Source organism: Saccostrea echinata, unplaced genomic scaffold, assembly GCF_033153115.1.
Source record: "Saccostrea echinata isolate AGI-Se365-2 ecotype Australia unplaced genomic scaffold, CSIRO_AGI_Sech_v1 ptg000016l, whole genome shotgun sequence".
Taxonomy (NCBI): Eukaryota; Metazoa; Mollusca; class Bivalvia; order Ostreida; family Ostreidae; genus Saccostrea; species Saccostrea echinata.
Genome location: NW_026889765.1, coordinates 24,315,577 through 24,332,984, shown reverse-complemented (window position 1 = coordinate 24,332,984; position 17,408 = coordinate 24,315,577). Strand labels below are relative to the sequence as shown.

The 17,408-nt window shown below is 34.6% G+C and overlaps 1 protein-coding gene across 1 annotated transcript; it reads left to right on the top strand.

The window, feature by feature from the left end:
- The first annotated feature begins 4,911 nt into the window (after nucleotides 1-4,911).
- LOC133189039 (zinc finger protein 761-like) lies at nucleotides 4,912-17,197 on the top strand. Its single transcript, XM_061324479.1, has 2 exons — nucleotides 4,912-4,992; nucleotides 16,160-17,197. Exon 2 carries the CDS (start codon nucleotides 16,211-16,213, stop codon nucleotides 17,096-17,098), a length of 888 nt encoding a protein of 295 aa, XP_061180463.1. The 5' UTR covers nucleotides 4,912-4,992; nucleotides 16,160-16,210; the 3' UTR covers nucleotides 17,099-17,197.
- Nucleotides 17,198-17,408: the final 211 nt, after the last annotated feature.

Below are 17,408 nucleotides of genomic sequence, written 5' to 3'. Positions count from 1 at the left end.
GAAAAGGTCAAGGACCAAATTACCAATGTTGTAGATACCACAATAGAGTACCTGAGACCATTTCTGCTACAGAGAAGGAACTTTCCCATTCGAATTTGAGTCAAAAGGTCAAGATCAAAGTTTCATTTTTTTTTTTTAGTACACCAGAATGTTTATTTGTTATACCCACCAAAGCTGATGAGAGAAGATTATGACTAAACTGTCTGATTACTGTAGCTTTGTGTTCACATGACACTTAGGAAAATTGATAAGAAATTTCCAAGTAATTGGTTGGGGTGGAGGGGATGGGCTTTGTCATGGCGAGGGAAATAAACAGATCCTGGAGTGAATCCAGTCATAGAAAAAATATGGATGCTGTAGTTTTTTTTTCTTTCAGTTTTATATGAGGAAATATACAGTTTAATTTAGAACAAGTACAAAGAGGCACTCCTTGTAAAATTAAGTTTGAAGTTTCAGATGTATTCATGTAAACCTGTGTTACCATGCTCAGGCATTGTTTTGATTTCATGTCTTAAAATCTTTAAGAAAAGTAGACATTCACTTTAAAAATGTAGGTATTTCATTGATGGCTACTTACCCTATGAAATAGTTTTGTTATGATAGTCAGAATGTTTTATAATAAGGAGGAAAGTTTTCTGACTCGAAATGAACACCCTATATAAATCAAAATTCTTGTATATGCCCTTGAAGTGCGAAAAAAGAGATTGGGGAAAAAATTCAATGTATTTCTGTAACCATTTCCGTATATTGCCGTAAACGGTATTACCATTATGCACAGGGATGAATCAATGTTCCGCGTCCATGTATAAAAAGTCTAAAGAAAGTAGATATACATGACTTTAATAACATGTTTTCCCGTAATTTATTTATAAATGTTCAAAATTGCCTCTCTCCCCCCCCCCCCCCCCCACACACACACACCCCCACACACCCCACAAAATTTTGCTTATTACAAAAAAATGTCAACAAAACACTATGAATTGTATGTCATAGTTCCATACCTCCGACCTACTTTTTTTTTTTAATATTTAGATTTATAGAATCTTTTTTATAGAATCTTTAGACTCAACAGAGCCCTGAACAATTCAAACGACCTTTTCTGACTATAGATGTTTGTTTGTCTAACTGTCAATCTGTCTCTCTGGGTTTTTTTTTTGTTTGTTTGTTTGATTTGTTTTGTTTTGTTTTGTTTTTTGTTTTTTTTATATTTCTTGTCTTTTCAAGTACTATCATGATAAATGTTGCAAATATTTTATATTTTTTATATTCATGAATAATATTTTACTTTGTAGTACTTATGTAGTAACCCCCCCCCCCCTTTCCATTTGCACGAATAAAAGCCTTAATGAGAACAGTCATGCTTTGGAATTAAGTACCATGGATTCCAGTGCCTTCCACATATATTTTTAGTCGTTGGCCTATTTTGATAAATTCTTAATGAAATGTGAAGATAACGAACACCGATCATGCTCAAAAGTCCATTTAAACAATACAAATTGTGAGCAGAGTCAACACAGAGCCACCTCTGAAAACAGAGGTGGAATGAGGTGCCTTGGAGGAGTAAGCATTCGTTGACTGATTGATTGCATGCTGTTTAACGTCACATTCGTTGATTGCATGTTGTTTAACGTCACATTCGAGAATTTTTCACTCATATAGAGACGTCACCATATACCGATGAAGGGCTTCTTTAGACCTATACTCGGAACTCATCCCTGGACATTGAGCAATCAGGGTTCTTTATCGTGCCAACGCCTACTGTGACATGGGACCTCGGTTTTTAAGGTCTCATCCGAAAGACCCGTGACTTTCACTTCTAATGCCGGGCGCTTGGCGAAGGAACAGTCACTACCTATGTTTACATCTTAGGTTTGACGCGGCGTGGCGAACGAGAATCGAACCCCGGCCTCCCCATCAGGAAGCGAACGCCCTACCACTAGGCTACCGTGACCAGTAGTAAGCATTCGTGTTGACCGGTTACATTCGCCTTGTGCTTCTTGTCATGATCGGGTAAACAAAAATCCGTAGAAAATTCAGTTTGAAACAAACGGCCCAACATTTTGTATAAAAGACATTAGGCCTAGTCAATATTTGACCTAACGACAGATTTTATTTAAACAATTTCATCATATCCACCATGAATTTGCGAAATGTTGGCTGTTGGTATCCTTGTATCATCAACTTATTTGTCAAAAGCCTGTCTCGTTTTAGAAGTTGTTCGTAAGTAGAATGTGCTTTTGTGAGAGAATATGCATGTATGATTTGCATCTTGTGACGCACTCTACCAGACTTGTTTCGGATGTTGGACGTGACCTGCATGCATGGATGAGTGACCCGCGGGTTAAAGTATTTGAAGCATGCAGATCCATTTCCGAGTAACTAAATGTAAGCCCTATGATGACAAAATTTGCATGGATGGTGCATCTAGGGATGTGTTTGAACACTACCAGTACTTGCTTCGAAAGCTTGATCAGATCTACATTTCCAGATGCATTGAATATAGTGAAGGTTTCCGTTGTAGGACAAGGGTTCCTTTATTTATCAAACTTGATGTTGCATCCACAGACTATACCAGAAAACTTTTCCTTACCACTAGATTATATGTTATACACGAAAAAATGTTACCTTGGTACCCCCACTCCACCACGGGGAAACACATGGACACATTGTGAAATGGTAAGGGGAGTCGTGTATCAGAAGAATTAAATTAGCTTGAGAAAAATCGACACCCCCCCCCCCCCATACACGCATGTATATACACACACACACTCAAACGAAATAGGTTTTCCCTGTTTCGGGCAGATTAAAAAAAAAAATTGCTCTCTTTTTCTTATTAACAATTTCCGTGTCATATTTTTTGAGTTTGCTCCCCCCCCCCCCCCCCACCTTCCCGGAAAAAAATCCCGGATCCGCGCACAGTTGATATGTTAGCTTTGAAATCTTTTATTTCATATGTTTAAAAGATCGATGCAAACATCACCCACCACCATGCAGTGTAAATTGAAAAGTAAGGGTTGGGAATGGGGATGAAGGGGAAGTTATACCGTAAAAGGGTTCAAATTAAGCTTTACACAGAAATACATGTATACCGATGTTCAACAATTGACATTAGCAAGAAGTCCTACACTTTCTTTAAGACTTGAACTCAAGCCTCATTTTTTATATAATATTGTTGAAATTGTGGGTTTCATTTTTTTTTTTTTTACATATTTATAAGTGGCGTAGCTGCCATTAGGCACTTAAGGCACGTAGCTGCCATTAGGCACTTAAGGCACGTAGCTGCCATTAGGCACTTAAGGCACGTAGCTGCCATTAGGCACTTAAGGCACGTGCCTACATTTAATTTTTTTTTCAGAAAAAAAACCTTAGAAACAAAACTGTAAAAAAGAAAGAAAATACATGTAAATGACTAAATATCATTTTCGCCATTGCTAGAGAGATCATTAATGTATAAATAACCACCGATCTGTGCAAAGTAATAATAACCTGCGATAGTTAACCGGCTGTTTCACAGTAGGACTCCTTATGAAATGTCTTTAAAATTTTTATATGCAAGTAATTAAATAGAGATATAAAACTCCCCCGACGCTCACAAGATACGTGTGGTATTAATTGTCATATTAATCAATATTTGTTCATTATTTATTGTAAAACATTGCTTTGTGTCTGATTATTTTTGAATACTTTATAAATGACTTTCTTCTTCATGTTCTAAATTTGATTACGCCGAAAAAATATGAAAACTCTTCTAACTTAAGGGGGCCGACTGGGGTTTTCATTGCGCAATACTTCGCGCAGCATAGTAAAATAAAGCGTATTTACTCTTTTAAAGCAACTATTTTTACATAATTTATAAAAATTAAAAAATCTAATTACGTTTTTAAATAACTGATTTTTTAAACGATTTTTCAAATGATGGGTAGATAGACGTCGTAATAGCGTGTTTCTGACGTTATGAATAACCGAAGTTCTTTAAGCGGGGTCATTTATTATGTCATAAAATAAAAAGTATAAAATAGATGCTCTTGAAATTTTAAACACAGGAAATTGAGAATCTCACAATCATTTTTAATATTTTTTATGTAAATCTGTGGTAACTGTCATGTTTTGTTGTACTCCATAAAAACAGGAACATATCACGATTTTTGACATTTTGAGATGCCCCCTCTGGAAACCAGACGGTAGATTTGTGTGTTTCTTGCAAAGAATGTACAATATAGTATTACCCATCAAATAATATAATTTGAGCAAAAAGTCTATAGTAGCATTTGTATAATTTGCTCCAAAGTGCGAAAAAATGGTATTTTCCTATATAACCCTATAGTAAATGTACCTATATTTTGAGATGGTCCCTAAAAAATAACCAGACGGTAGATGTTCACTAAACTTGGCATATATACTGAAGTCAATGTAAGGTATATATGATATAAAATTAAAGAGTTTAGTATAGATTTACTATAGATTAGTTTACTATAGATTATAGTAGTTTTCACACAATAAAACCCCAGTCGGCTCCCTTAAAAGTTGGACTGCACTTTTTTTATCTTTTCTACTTAATATGAAATTTCATTTTAAAGAGACCCATAATTTTGTATTTTAAACGCCCAGAATTTGTCACCCAGGGGTCTCAAAGTCGTGAAATCCATTTTCAGGGGGGGGGGGGGCTTCGCCCCCCTAAACCCCTTACCAGGGCGCTGCCCTGGACCCGCTGGGGGCCTTCAGCGGCCCCCAGACCCCTCGCCGCACACAGAGTAATTTGTACCTAGTATACTTCATCAAAGTTCTATCTACGCCCCTGGTTTATTATTTACTTGCGACACAGATGAACAACTGATGTCCATGGACACAAGGTTTAAAATATGATGAAAACGGTATTCCATACCACGTGATAAGTTTGCAAAAGGGCTTTGGTCAACTGTCACTTTCCGAAAATTACTGCTGTTACAGTGTACTCGAAGCATAAACAGTACGATCCCGGCATACAGTTACACGGTAAGAATTTATTGCATTACATGCATAATTTGTGTATCTATGCATATCACAATAACGTATACACATGTAGGCCTACATGTAATGATGTATGTGTATACATGTATCTGTACAACATCCGTCCAATGAGTCATATCTGATAGGGTAGGCCTATTAGTATTTATATTACATACATGTAACATGCAGTTATAGGAAAATGAGACTGACTAGCTGCTGACCTTACATGTATTGTACATGTCAAGGTCATATCTAACCTGTACGTTATCTACGGACACTCACTCGTCATCATCCAATCTGAGATATAGGGTCTCTTTTTTCTTATGGTTGATGTATAATAGAGACGGTTTAGTTTTAATATGGAAACTTGCGAGTAGTTTCAGACTCAATATAAAGTTTTCAAATCTAATTTCGTAGATAAAATTTTTAAAACCTATGTTCAATTATACATGTATAAGGGCCGTCAATTATAGATCATCTGGGTAGCCTCCCCCCCCCCCCCCCCAAAAAAAAAATTCTCAAAAGGATGGATACCAGGATACAGAGGCGACAGAAGACCTTTGACTGTTTGATCTCCAAAGTCCTATATATTGTGGTCAGGGTAACAACTTATGAAGCTTTGCTAATTAGAGCGACCCGCGCCTTTAAATTTAAAATTGTTAAAAAAATCCATGCCAGTGTAATTTTCAAACATACTTGACACCTCCAAACAGAGCACTGGTAAAATATACATGTATGATTTAACCTTTCAAATATACATATAACAAACTTGAAAAAGCAGGGGTTGGGGTTGGAGTTCCATTAAGCAATGCTAATGCAAGTCTGCGAAGAACAATTAGTTTAGGTGATCCTCTGACAATATACAATGCCAATTACATATGTAGTATCTATTAATTTAAGAACACTTTACATGATGTTGGTATGTCACATTTTAAAATCAACCTTTTATACATCTAACTTGAGCAGAGAAAAATATACAATGAATAATAGCTCTCTCTCTCTCATCCATAATACTGAAAAATTCTCTCTCTCTGGTCCATTGGAAAAGTTGATTCTCTCTCTCTCTCTCTCTCTCTCTCTCTCTCTCTCTCTGATCTATTGAAAAAAATTGAGTCTTTTTCTTCAAGTGAAAAAGTTTATGGTCTCTCTCTCTCTCACCTCTCTCAGATCCATTTAAACAGTTGATGGGTTCCAACTAAATGACCCTCTCTTCCAATGAATTTAAAGATGAGTTTGTCTATTGAAATGAAAAATTCAAAATTCTTTCGATTTTTAACTGTTATTAAAATCTACCCTCGTAGAATTACCTGTGTTAAAGCTGAACACGATTCATAAAAGGAATTTGTCCGCCATATTCGATTATTCACTCGCTATATCTGTGGGCCTTTATATAAGCCGCTCACTTCTAACTCTTCATTTTAATCTTTGTCAGTGGTGTAGACGGACGCATGCTACACAGCACTCGGCAGCGACAAAAGTAACTGTGTACTTCTACGGCAGGAGAGTAAGATACCAAAGAAACTTACAACAGTTGCACAGGTCAGTGCAGTATACAAACAAACACAAATACACATAACTGCAATAAAATAAATAAACAAAGGCAATGCAAGATAACAAGCACGAAACTGTCGCCATTCCACGCCGATACCTGTGACAATAAAGCAGTCAGGTGTAACGAATGCGAACGAATCCCGGTGCTGATATCGTAGATTGTATAATCGAATATTGCGTATGCCTACTTACGAGTCGTGTTCAGCTTTAAAGGCAGAGATTTTAAGCACCGCCTTCAAAAATACCTGGTCTGTATACCCCTGTCAATCAAGTGCATCAAGGTACATCATTGGGTGCTAGAACTTGATTGACATTTACTTACTAGTCCCTGTATATACCCTGCACACCTTGTTTGGCACTCCTGGTGACCTTCAAATTAACTTTTGATCCTTTGATATTTACCACACATGGTATAAACAACAGAGAAGCTGTTACAGTATTACTATGGAATTTTTAGCTTGATAATATATATACATACACACCTTTATTATTTGAAATAATTATGGTATTCTTTATGATGATATAATTATGTATCAAAATTTGGTATAACTTTTTTTTCAAAGCTCAACAAATACTTTGAATAATAATTTTTTTAATGGGTGGGGATGTTTTGACACACATTCAGTTACAAATTAATCAAAATTATTGAGATTAAACTTTATTTACAAATTTTTATTTCTAATTTAAAATCATCTCAAAATCCCAACACAGGTAAAGTTTGACTTCTTGGGTACTCTACTGTGTATTAAATCACTTCCTGTGTATAGGGATTAGGAGACAAATGACCACAGGTAGACTGCTGGCCCTCAAGGCATTCACACCTGTACAAAATAAGCCCCTCCCTCGCCTGGAATTTACCACCCGGTAAAAAATCTCTGCCTTTAACTCATTCAGCCCCGATCCCTACTACAGGCGGGGTATTTATCATACCGCTATTGGCCGATACCGACTACAGTAGTGTTGTTTACAATGTTATGAATGGCCGATCCCGCTTGGAGGCGAAGCCAACATAGGGTTTAGAAAAAGGCCTCTGATTGGCTGAATAATTGGATTTCAGCCAGAAATGTTGTGATTTATCCAATCAGAAAGGTTCTAACAAGTCTTTCTTAACTTTTACCTTATAAATATTCATAAAATAAAGGAAACAATGGGAAATGAAAGTATAGTGTTACTTTCAAGCGTGGCATTACAAACACAATGGTGGATGACTAAAAATATTCCATTATTTGTGAAGAAAATTATACTGATGAATTCAGAATTTTGTTTTCTTTGTTGTGTAAAAATTTTATTGATATAAGTGGAATAATTTAAGAGATACAAAGGTAAACAAAGCATGTGTTTGTTTATATCGAGCGCTAAGCATCCTCCTGAAATCTCTCTGGGGCACATGCTGATAACAGATGCTGAGGCACTGTGTAGATAAGAGTGGCTGGGGCTGAATGAGTTAAGGCCAGAGGTCTGTTCAACAGGGGTGTTGCTAAAACGCGGAACGGAAAGCGGAACGGAACCAAAAACGGAAAATTTGATGTCAAGTTTTCACTAAGCACAGGTATATTTCAGACTTAGGAAGCAATATTCTTTATCTAATACATGTACATGTAGATCATATCTACTTAAAAGTTATCGTAACAACGTGATTTATTCATGATATTTTTTCCTCAAAACATATGGCATATATATACATGCAATGGTCAATAAAATACACATTAATTAGACTCATATCCCATTATCTATCAGAATATCTCACTTCATGTGCGGATCTAGAGGGGGGTGGATGGGTCGGGGGTCCGCGCCCCCCCCCCCCCCCCCGGAATTGGCAGAGTTATTAAATGTATATACTAAACCAACTAAAAGTGAACTTGGACCACACCCCCCCCCCCCCCCACCTCGAAAACGCGGATCTGTATAAAGTCGGTACGAAAAGGTGCCCCCCCCCCCCTTGGAAAAATTTCCTGGATCCGTGCCTGCACTCATCCAAATCTGAATTTAAAAAATGGCTTATTCGTCAAAGACAAAATCATTATTATTGATTATAAAAGGGGCAATTTTGTTTTGAAACAGGCGGAAAAAAGAGAAAAACAGAGTACATATACATTTGTGTTAGAGACAATGATCACTGGTATTAAGGAAACAATTTTTAAATAAGTTCATTACAACTACAGGAGTGTTGATGCAATCCACAGGGACCTGAACAGCTGAAACGGGGATTGAAGAAAGATAGCATACATGTATATGGCCAAATTGTGTAAAACAGCACAAACTCATTCCACAGAATAACGTCAAGATGAAATTGATGGGGAAATGACATATTTTCGAGAAAATATAGAGCTGTTATTTATATTTTAGTAGGGGGGGGGGGGGGTTACAGAGATGTACGTTATCCACACCTAAGGTGAATGGGTACATATGCATTGAAAATTATGGAAATTTTCGCTCAAAACATGTTACATATATATATATGTACGGCATTAGATATTTTCTGTTCCGTTTTCCGTGCCTTGTGCTTTGTCTATGTTCAGACATCTTCATAAATAAGAGAATGAACATGACTAAATCAACTCGTATTTTAATAATTAAGGATTAAATGTGAAAAAAATTAAATGATATTTACTGTTTCTGGTATTATTTTTATATTTTAAATGCGTGTCTACGAGAAAACCATGCAGAATGCTATGAAAGCAAGTTTTTCAAAATTTCTTGAAACTTTGCATACAAAGTGAGATCAAGGTCACTTACTTACTGCGTAAGTTTGGTGACGTCATTTGATTTGTTACCATGGATACAGGGAGAATTAGTTTATCGTCAGCCTATTTCTATACCCAGTATGGAAAAATAACACCTTTTGTACATATTCTGTTTGTGTATAAAAAAATTTCCATAATATCTTCATAACTAATGGATTTAAGGAATTAAAACCTTTGAAAAAAATATTTACAGAATTTTTTCCACATACCTATTTGAATGTGAAGAGCTACGAGTGCAAAAAGGTCACGATAATTGTAAGAAATAAAGATATTTGAATAGTCTGCAGAAAAACAGCTATAAAATTCCAAGAAACGCTTCCATTGATTTCATATTTTTAAAAAGTGATTGTTTTTAAATATATTATTTAGTATTAATGGGATTTTGGTTGCAAATTTAAATTAATGGAGTTTTCACTCTTGTAAGTGCAGAACTGCAAGTGCAAAAAGGTCACAATAATTCTAAGGGATATTCTGTAGAAAAAACAGGCATAGAATTTTAAGAGACACTTCAGTGATTATATTTTTTATCAAGAAGTATTTGTTTTAAGATATTTAAGTAAAAATAACAGGCAATTTGGTGGAACATTTGAATTAGTTGATTTTTTCACCCTAGCAAAATTACACAATATCTGGGTAGAAAGGCATACTGGACTAGAGTGATTACATTTTGAACATTAAATCATTTCAGGCACATGACCTTCAATCTTCATGACTGAAATTAGCTTATATTTATCCAGAATGTCACAAAGATGCATGATTTGAATATTTGTTTAACCAGAAGTCTTTTTCGAGACTGTAGCTCTACTGGTTTGTACTTCTAACAAAGGAAGAGATAAGTAGCAGTTGGACTTGACTTTGCAACAGAAATAAATAGAATAATGATCCTTGATTTGGTCTCTTTTCATGGAAATCTGACTAAAACTAAAGGGGGAGTAGATTTTAAAAGAATTTTACAGAAATTTCTATTTTAGTAACCATAGCAACACCGTTCATCAAAATCAAAATCCGATAAAAAAAATTATGTATCTCAGTGTACTTTACTTGTGCCAAGTGATATTGGAATCAGACCAAAACTGTAGGAGTAGCTTTTGTTGACGGACAGACAGACGACCAACCCCTTACTATCGCATAAGCTCTTCTGGTCTCTAACCAGTAGAGCTAAAAATCATGAGTTTTTGACAAGGCTTAATGTATTATAGCAATGAACTGGCTATACATGTAGCTATGGGGCTCATTTTACAGGATCCCTTAGCATGAAAATGCACATTGCAAAAACTGCAAATACATAAAATTGCAAGTTTAACAGAGAGAGTGTTCAAAAGTGTGAACACATCAGTAAATAAAATCCACTTTTTCACAGTGTTGCCCAAATTTCATACAGTTCTTCATTGCAAAAGTTGTTTTTAAACATGCAAAACATTTTATACAAATGCTGATTTTGTTTGCCCTAAAATTATACAAATGAATGAACAGAACAAAGTTTATGTCTTTTTTAATACCATAAAGTCATAAAAACACAACTAGTATTTAAATGAAATATTTGACAATGCTCAATTAAATTCCTTCAACTGCATTTGAAAAATACCAAATGTATCATGTACATGTACATGTTACTTTTACAGAGAAAATTTAAAGACAGCAACATTATAAAAAATTTTATTACTAAGATGATCTCTAATTTTAAATTGTCAAAAAAAAAAAAAAAATTAAAAACTCATTTGAAGCTACTACACTGAAATAAAGCAAAATAATAATATTTGAATTAATATGACAAATAATGGCTATGCTGTTCTTAACAAGACAATTTTTATTGATATAACATTTGTATTCCTTTGTATAACTTTGATCCCCTGTTATGGCCCCCCTATTCTCTTGGGGGGGGGGGGGGGATCATGATTTGAACAAAATTTGAGTCTACATTACCTGAGGATGCTTCCATTTAAATATGACTAATTATGGCTTTGCTGTTCTTGAGAAGAAGATTTTAAAAGGCTTTTTCCTATGTATTCCTATGTAAAACTTTGATCACCCATTGTGGCCCCACCCTACCCCTGGGGGGAGGGGGGGTCATGACTGGAACAAACTTGATTCTTCATTACCTGAGGATGCACCCATATAAAAATGACCAATCATGGCTTTGCTGTTCTTGAGAAGAAGATTTTTACAAATTTTTCCTATGTACATGTATTATATGCAAAACTTTGATCGACCATTCTGGCCCCACCCTACTCACGGGGGTCATGATTGGAACAAATTTGAACCTACACTACTTGAGGATGCTTCCTTTTAAATATGATCAATCATGGCTTTGCTGTTTCTGAGAAGAAGATTTTTAAAGGCTTTTTCCTATGTATTCCTAAGTAAAACTTTGATCACCCATTGTGGCCCCACCCTACCCCTAGAAGTCATGATTTGAACAAACTTGGATCTACACTACCTGAGGATGCTTCCATATAAGTTTCATATTTTCAAGCACAGTGGTTCTTGACAAGTTTTTAGGTGATGCCATCAATTTTTCACAAATTCATGATTATCTCCCCTTGGAAGAAGGTGTGGCCCTTCATTTGAACAAACTTGAATTCCCTTTACCCAAGGATACTTTGTGGAAAGTTTGGTTGAAACTGGCACAGTGGTTCTTGAGAAGAAGATGAAAATGTGAAAAGTTTACAACCACGACAACGATGACGACAGACAATGGACATATTTCGATCAGAAAAGCTCACTTGAGCCTTTGGCTCAGGTGAGTTAAAAAAAAGTTTCATCCTTTTCCTTTGGAATGCCGTCGACAGCTTGAAGCATCAACTCTGTACCTTGGCATGGTGCAACAGGCCCTATTGCTAAATGTACTGACTGTAAAATATTCCTGAACAGTATTGCAAATAGTCCAATTTCTGAGATACTTGACACTTTAAGGGAGGGTAATCTCCATTTGACAGGATATGCTTTGCATGATTGAACAATTTATGCTGAGATCTCTCATCTTTTGACCAATTTATATGCACTGATGATATGAATTCAAAATCTGTAAAAGCAATGACAAATTGATGTTTGTATTAAAGTTCATAATTGATATTGCAATAATTATGATAATCAAAGAAGACATTTTAGTACAGTAAATTTTCATTTATACCCAAAAGCAAAAGAGCATGTATTTTGATGTTCTAAATGACATTGGGAATTAGGGAATAATTTCAATTTTACAACAAAGGGACCTTGGCAATGCTAGCCTGAATCACCTTTATTTCCTATTTTGTAAGAGATCCAAATGCCTTAAATGGCTAATTGAGTTTAATGCAAACCTGCAAATGATCCAAATATAAAACAAGCTAATTCAGAGAATTGTGGCCCCCACTTATGGAAAAAAATGAGGATGGAAGAACTGGACCAAAAAAAAATGCAGATGGAAAAAGAAAAAGGTCAACCTTAACCTTTCAGCTTTTGGCCTTAAAGTCAATTGGTGTCTTTTTTTATTAAAGAAATAAATTCAAGTCCTCAAAGAGAACCAAAGTTATCACCAGGACATTATTTATTGCAAGATATGAATTTTTCAACTAAACCTTTTAACTTTGAAATCAAAGGGGATTTCTTTAAGTCATTGGGAATTATGATATAAAATTTAACAGAAAAAGCTCAAGGGAAACTAAAGTTATTATTTGAGTTTTTTTTGTATTGTAGGAATTTCCAACCTTGACCTTTTGACCTCAAATCAATAGGGATCTAAGTCCATGACTTCTTCCATTTTCCGCCACTCTTTGCTCTGTAAAATAATTGAAAAAGCCATGAAGTATATATACCCTTATACATTACAGTTAATGCTAAAAATGCTAATGCTGAAACATTTTGAATGAATCATAATTAAATAATTTTAAAGCTCAAAACTTGAACTATATGGACTGGACTTTTCAGTTTATCAGTCACATATTCAGGCATCTTCACCATTTAGACCTTACTTCACATAAATTGTTCTTTGTTATTTTACTTATCAGTAATGTGAATGAGCAGTTACATGTATATTATCATGATTATAGTAACTTGTATGTATACATTATAAAATGTTAACCACATGTACAAACTCTGGTTCATGTCATTGAACTGCATGAGAACAATGTCCACTTGGTTATATTTTTCAGTGTGGAAATGAAACATATTTGTTAATTTTATTTTTTGAGATATTAAACATTGACATTATCTTTATTATTATGTAGAACCTTAAAAATATTATATTATATTACAGTAAGTGATCACCTGTTTGGTTTGATTCAATTGTTGCCTTGTCAATAGGAACACATTTCTGCTAAAGAATAAACATTAATTTTAATATTAACTATACAATACTTAATAATCCTCATAGTTACATGAATACATGTACTTATAACCAGTTATGTACACATAAAATGAAACAGAAATCACACTTGAGATTTTATTTTTAGAACTAATTCAAAACAATATGCAATTGAAATTTTATTTCCAAACAGGATTGGATCATTTACATGTGAAATGATCAATATTATGAAACTATTGAGTGTAAAAGCCATTCATCAACATTTACTGTAGAATCCTTAATTTATGTGAGTACTAAATATACTCAAATGAGAACAAGAATTAGCAAGTGGACTGCTGCTCAAGAGTTTTCACTTTTTACATGTATTTCAGCTATAACATAATAAAAGCAGGTAATTTTGCTTCATAAGTGAAACTTGATGTATAAGCTACTGAGTAAATTTTAGAAATAATTTGATAAAACTTTAAAATTTACATATAATTATAAACACACAGTATATGTATATGTACCTTTAAGCTCTTCCTTCAGCTTTACTTCCATACTGAATTTTTAAAGTGTGTTTGTATACATCTTTTGCATATACCTGTAACAATTAGGAATCAAATTAGTTGATAGATATAAATCATAATAGATTGGACATGTAAGTTGTATAAACTTGATATCAATAGGTTTTCACAAACTATAAACACAAAGTCAGTAAATATTTCCAATTATGATATCACTTTGTGATATTATATTTACATGTATAGGGTTGTCCTTAAGACCTGTGGGACTGGGGAATTTCTTCACCTATAATGACATAATTCCCCAATTACTCTGGTATTGCCCTCTCAACCCTCACTAAGGGGAGGAACCCCCAACATGTTTTTTTTTTTTTTATATATAAATCTGTTTCATTTCTTATTGACAACCCAAATATCATGTACAGTGTCTCTCTGAAAACTTTAAGGTCAGAAATTAAGTTAATTTCAATGGTTTAGCAAAATTCCTTAAGTTTTTAAACTGTATAATGTTCTTACCAGTTCCAACAGGCAAAACCTCATTCAGCTTGACCCTCTCGGTTAACGGGTTTGCATAATAGCGTCTCCCCTATCAGGTATGGGTGACAACATGTTCTTTTTTCCTTTTCCAGTGTAGACCAAGTATATTTCTGTGTTTGACACATACATGTACATGTAGGTATGTTTACAGAAATTAGACTGTCCAAGTCCCATAACAGCTGTATGGTTCAAGATGGTTAACGATAAGAAGCGTTTCACGGACAGAAATGTCTTATGTGCTGCATTTAAAATACCTTGTATATTCAGCTGAATCTATTTTACAATCTTTCAACAAAGCTAGAGATCTTTTATCATAATATTGTCCTCAAATCAACACTTCATCTTTTCGTCTGCCATTAAGACATCACACTTTTAATTCCTTTAAATAAGGAGAGTTCCACTAAGGGAGATAATTTTTCTAATAGTTTCAGCCAACTTCAATCTATTTTTAAATTAGCATAATGCCATTTGCAACCAAATTCCTTTTAACTATATATTGATTGTGAAGGATTTTTGCAATTAAACTGATATTTATAATGTTTTAAGCGTTTCTTGGGTTTTTACAGCATTCTAAAGATAGTGGTATTTTAAACACATTGATTTAATCTAATTTTAGACCCCACTTTTTACAGAATCAGTGTTGATAAATGCAATTAAATAAAATATTTCTAGTTAGAGCACTTCCTTTAAATTTATTTAATATGTAACATTTGAATAAAAGTGCATTTTTTCCTGCAATTTTTTTCTCTTAATCTATGGGTGTTTTTCAAAATATTTTCATAAAATGTGCTAAAAATAGAATATAGGGCTATAATAGGGATCCCCAAAGGTACCTGACAGTTTTGATACTGGGATTTATTAGAGGACACATGATGCTAATCAGAAACAATAAAATCAGTCAAAATGATCACAATGCCTTTCATAATAAAATTTGGATTTTGCATGGTTTTCTCGTAGACACGCATTTAAGGGATTTAACCTGGAATCATACTTTCCGTTTTCCGTTCTGTTCCGCTTTCCGTTCCGTTTTCCGTTCCGCGTTTTAGCAACACCCGTTCAACAGCGCGAGCGCTCGCGAACATTTCTGTTGGAGGTATAACGAATTTTGGCGAGCGCTCGCGAACGTTCGATCTGTTAAACAGGCCTCTGGTTTATATAAAAACTACTGAATAGTTGGAAGAGAGTCGACTTACATATACTCGTATATAAATGAAATACGCAAGTGATGTATAGAATCAGACTGTATTGGTTTATATTTTCAGCTAATCTTACTTTTATATTAAGCCTTCAAATAAAGAAAAATCCGTCAGAATTCTGGAAGACTATATTTCTTTTAAATACATTTAACATTTGTCATAAATTAGTATTTATTATGAGATTAGCAAATTCAGTATACTCGTATTTGGCCGTAATATGTTTATATACATTAATTTAATTTACTTTAAATTCAGTGTACGATGTTCAGTATACTATAGATTATTAAAATTTATTGCTCATCCTTAATCTGAAGCATATTAAAGCAAATGACACAATGGTCACATTATTTAATTTTTTAGAAACATTTTGCCGAAGAACATCGAGCATCATCTAGTGTCAGATTTAGAAACATGAATGGAAGTTCAAATCAAAACATGTCGCACGTCCGGTCTGGTATTTGCCGAAAACTTCATTTTTGCATGGTGTGCGGAAAAGCATACTGTCGGAAAATAGAACTGGACATGCATCTCTTCTGTCATTCTGTTCCGCTTCTGTCACCGGAAAACCTATGGCGACGCCATGTGACGGATCTGATGACGCAATGTCCGTGCTGTTCGAGAGGATTTTGCAGACGACAGGATCTAATACATCACATGGACGGTGAAGGCAACTGCACAGGCAACTGCACGAGAGAGAAATCAACTTTCACGCCGAAAACAGAAAAGGCAGAGAACAGTTATTGTACAGATTTATTGAACTTAGAAAACTGTATGCAAAAACCAATGCCATGTCAAATGACAGATAGGCATGTAAATGAATTAGGTAAAAGTTCAAGAAAGTTGGACAGACAGTGCGCCATAGTGCAGAGATTTTTAGATGCAGAAAAACGGACTCCATTTGCTGAAATTGAAAGCGATGAAAACAACAACACGGCAAGTTTTAGAAAACGTGGTCGTCCCAAGAATAATGTTCGAAGTAAAGACATGGAAAGTATATCTAGAGAGTCGTCGATCTCACCAGGTAGACATTTGGAGAAACGGGGCAAAAAATACTTTCAGTGTCAACAATGTTATCGAGTGTTTAATAACAAGACAAATTTGATTATCCACGCAAGAATTCATACCGACACCAGGCCGTACAATTGTAAATTTTGTCACAAGTCGTTTCGCCAGTTGTCACATGTACGCTGTCACGAGCGTCGTCACACAATGGACGAACCCTATTCCTGTGAAGTCTGCAGCAAAAGATTCAAGCAACCTTCCGGGTTATTTATTCACTGTAAGAAAAATCATGTGTAAAAGATGTTAAGCATTGGATCCTGACGGATTGAATTAGAGACACTTTTTTCATTTATCGTTATTAAAATTGCATGTCACTAAAAACAATTAATATTGCAATTTCATATGCATTTAAAAGAATTATTGATATGATAATCAAACTAAATTTATATTCATTAATTTAATTTTCATACAGAATTTAATCTACAATAATTTTTTTAGATTCTTTTTTTTTTTGTTTATGATTTCGGATATCTAGTGTTGTTTTCCAGATACCGGAGCTGCTATAATTGTATACAAAATGATCTTGTTTTCAATATTGCAATAATTT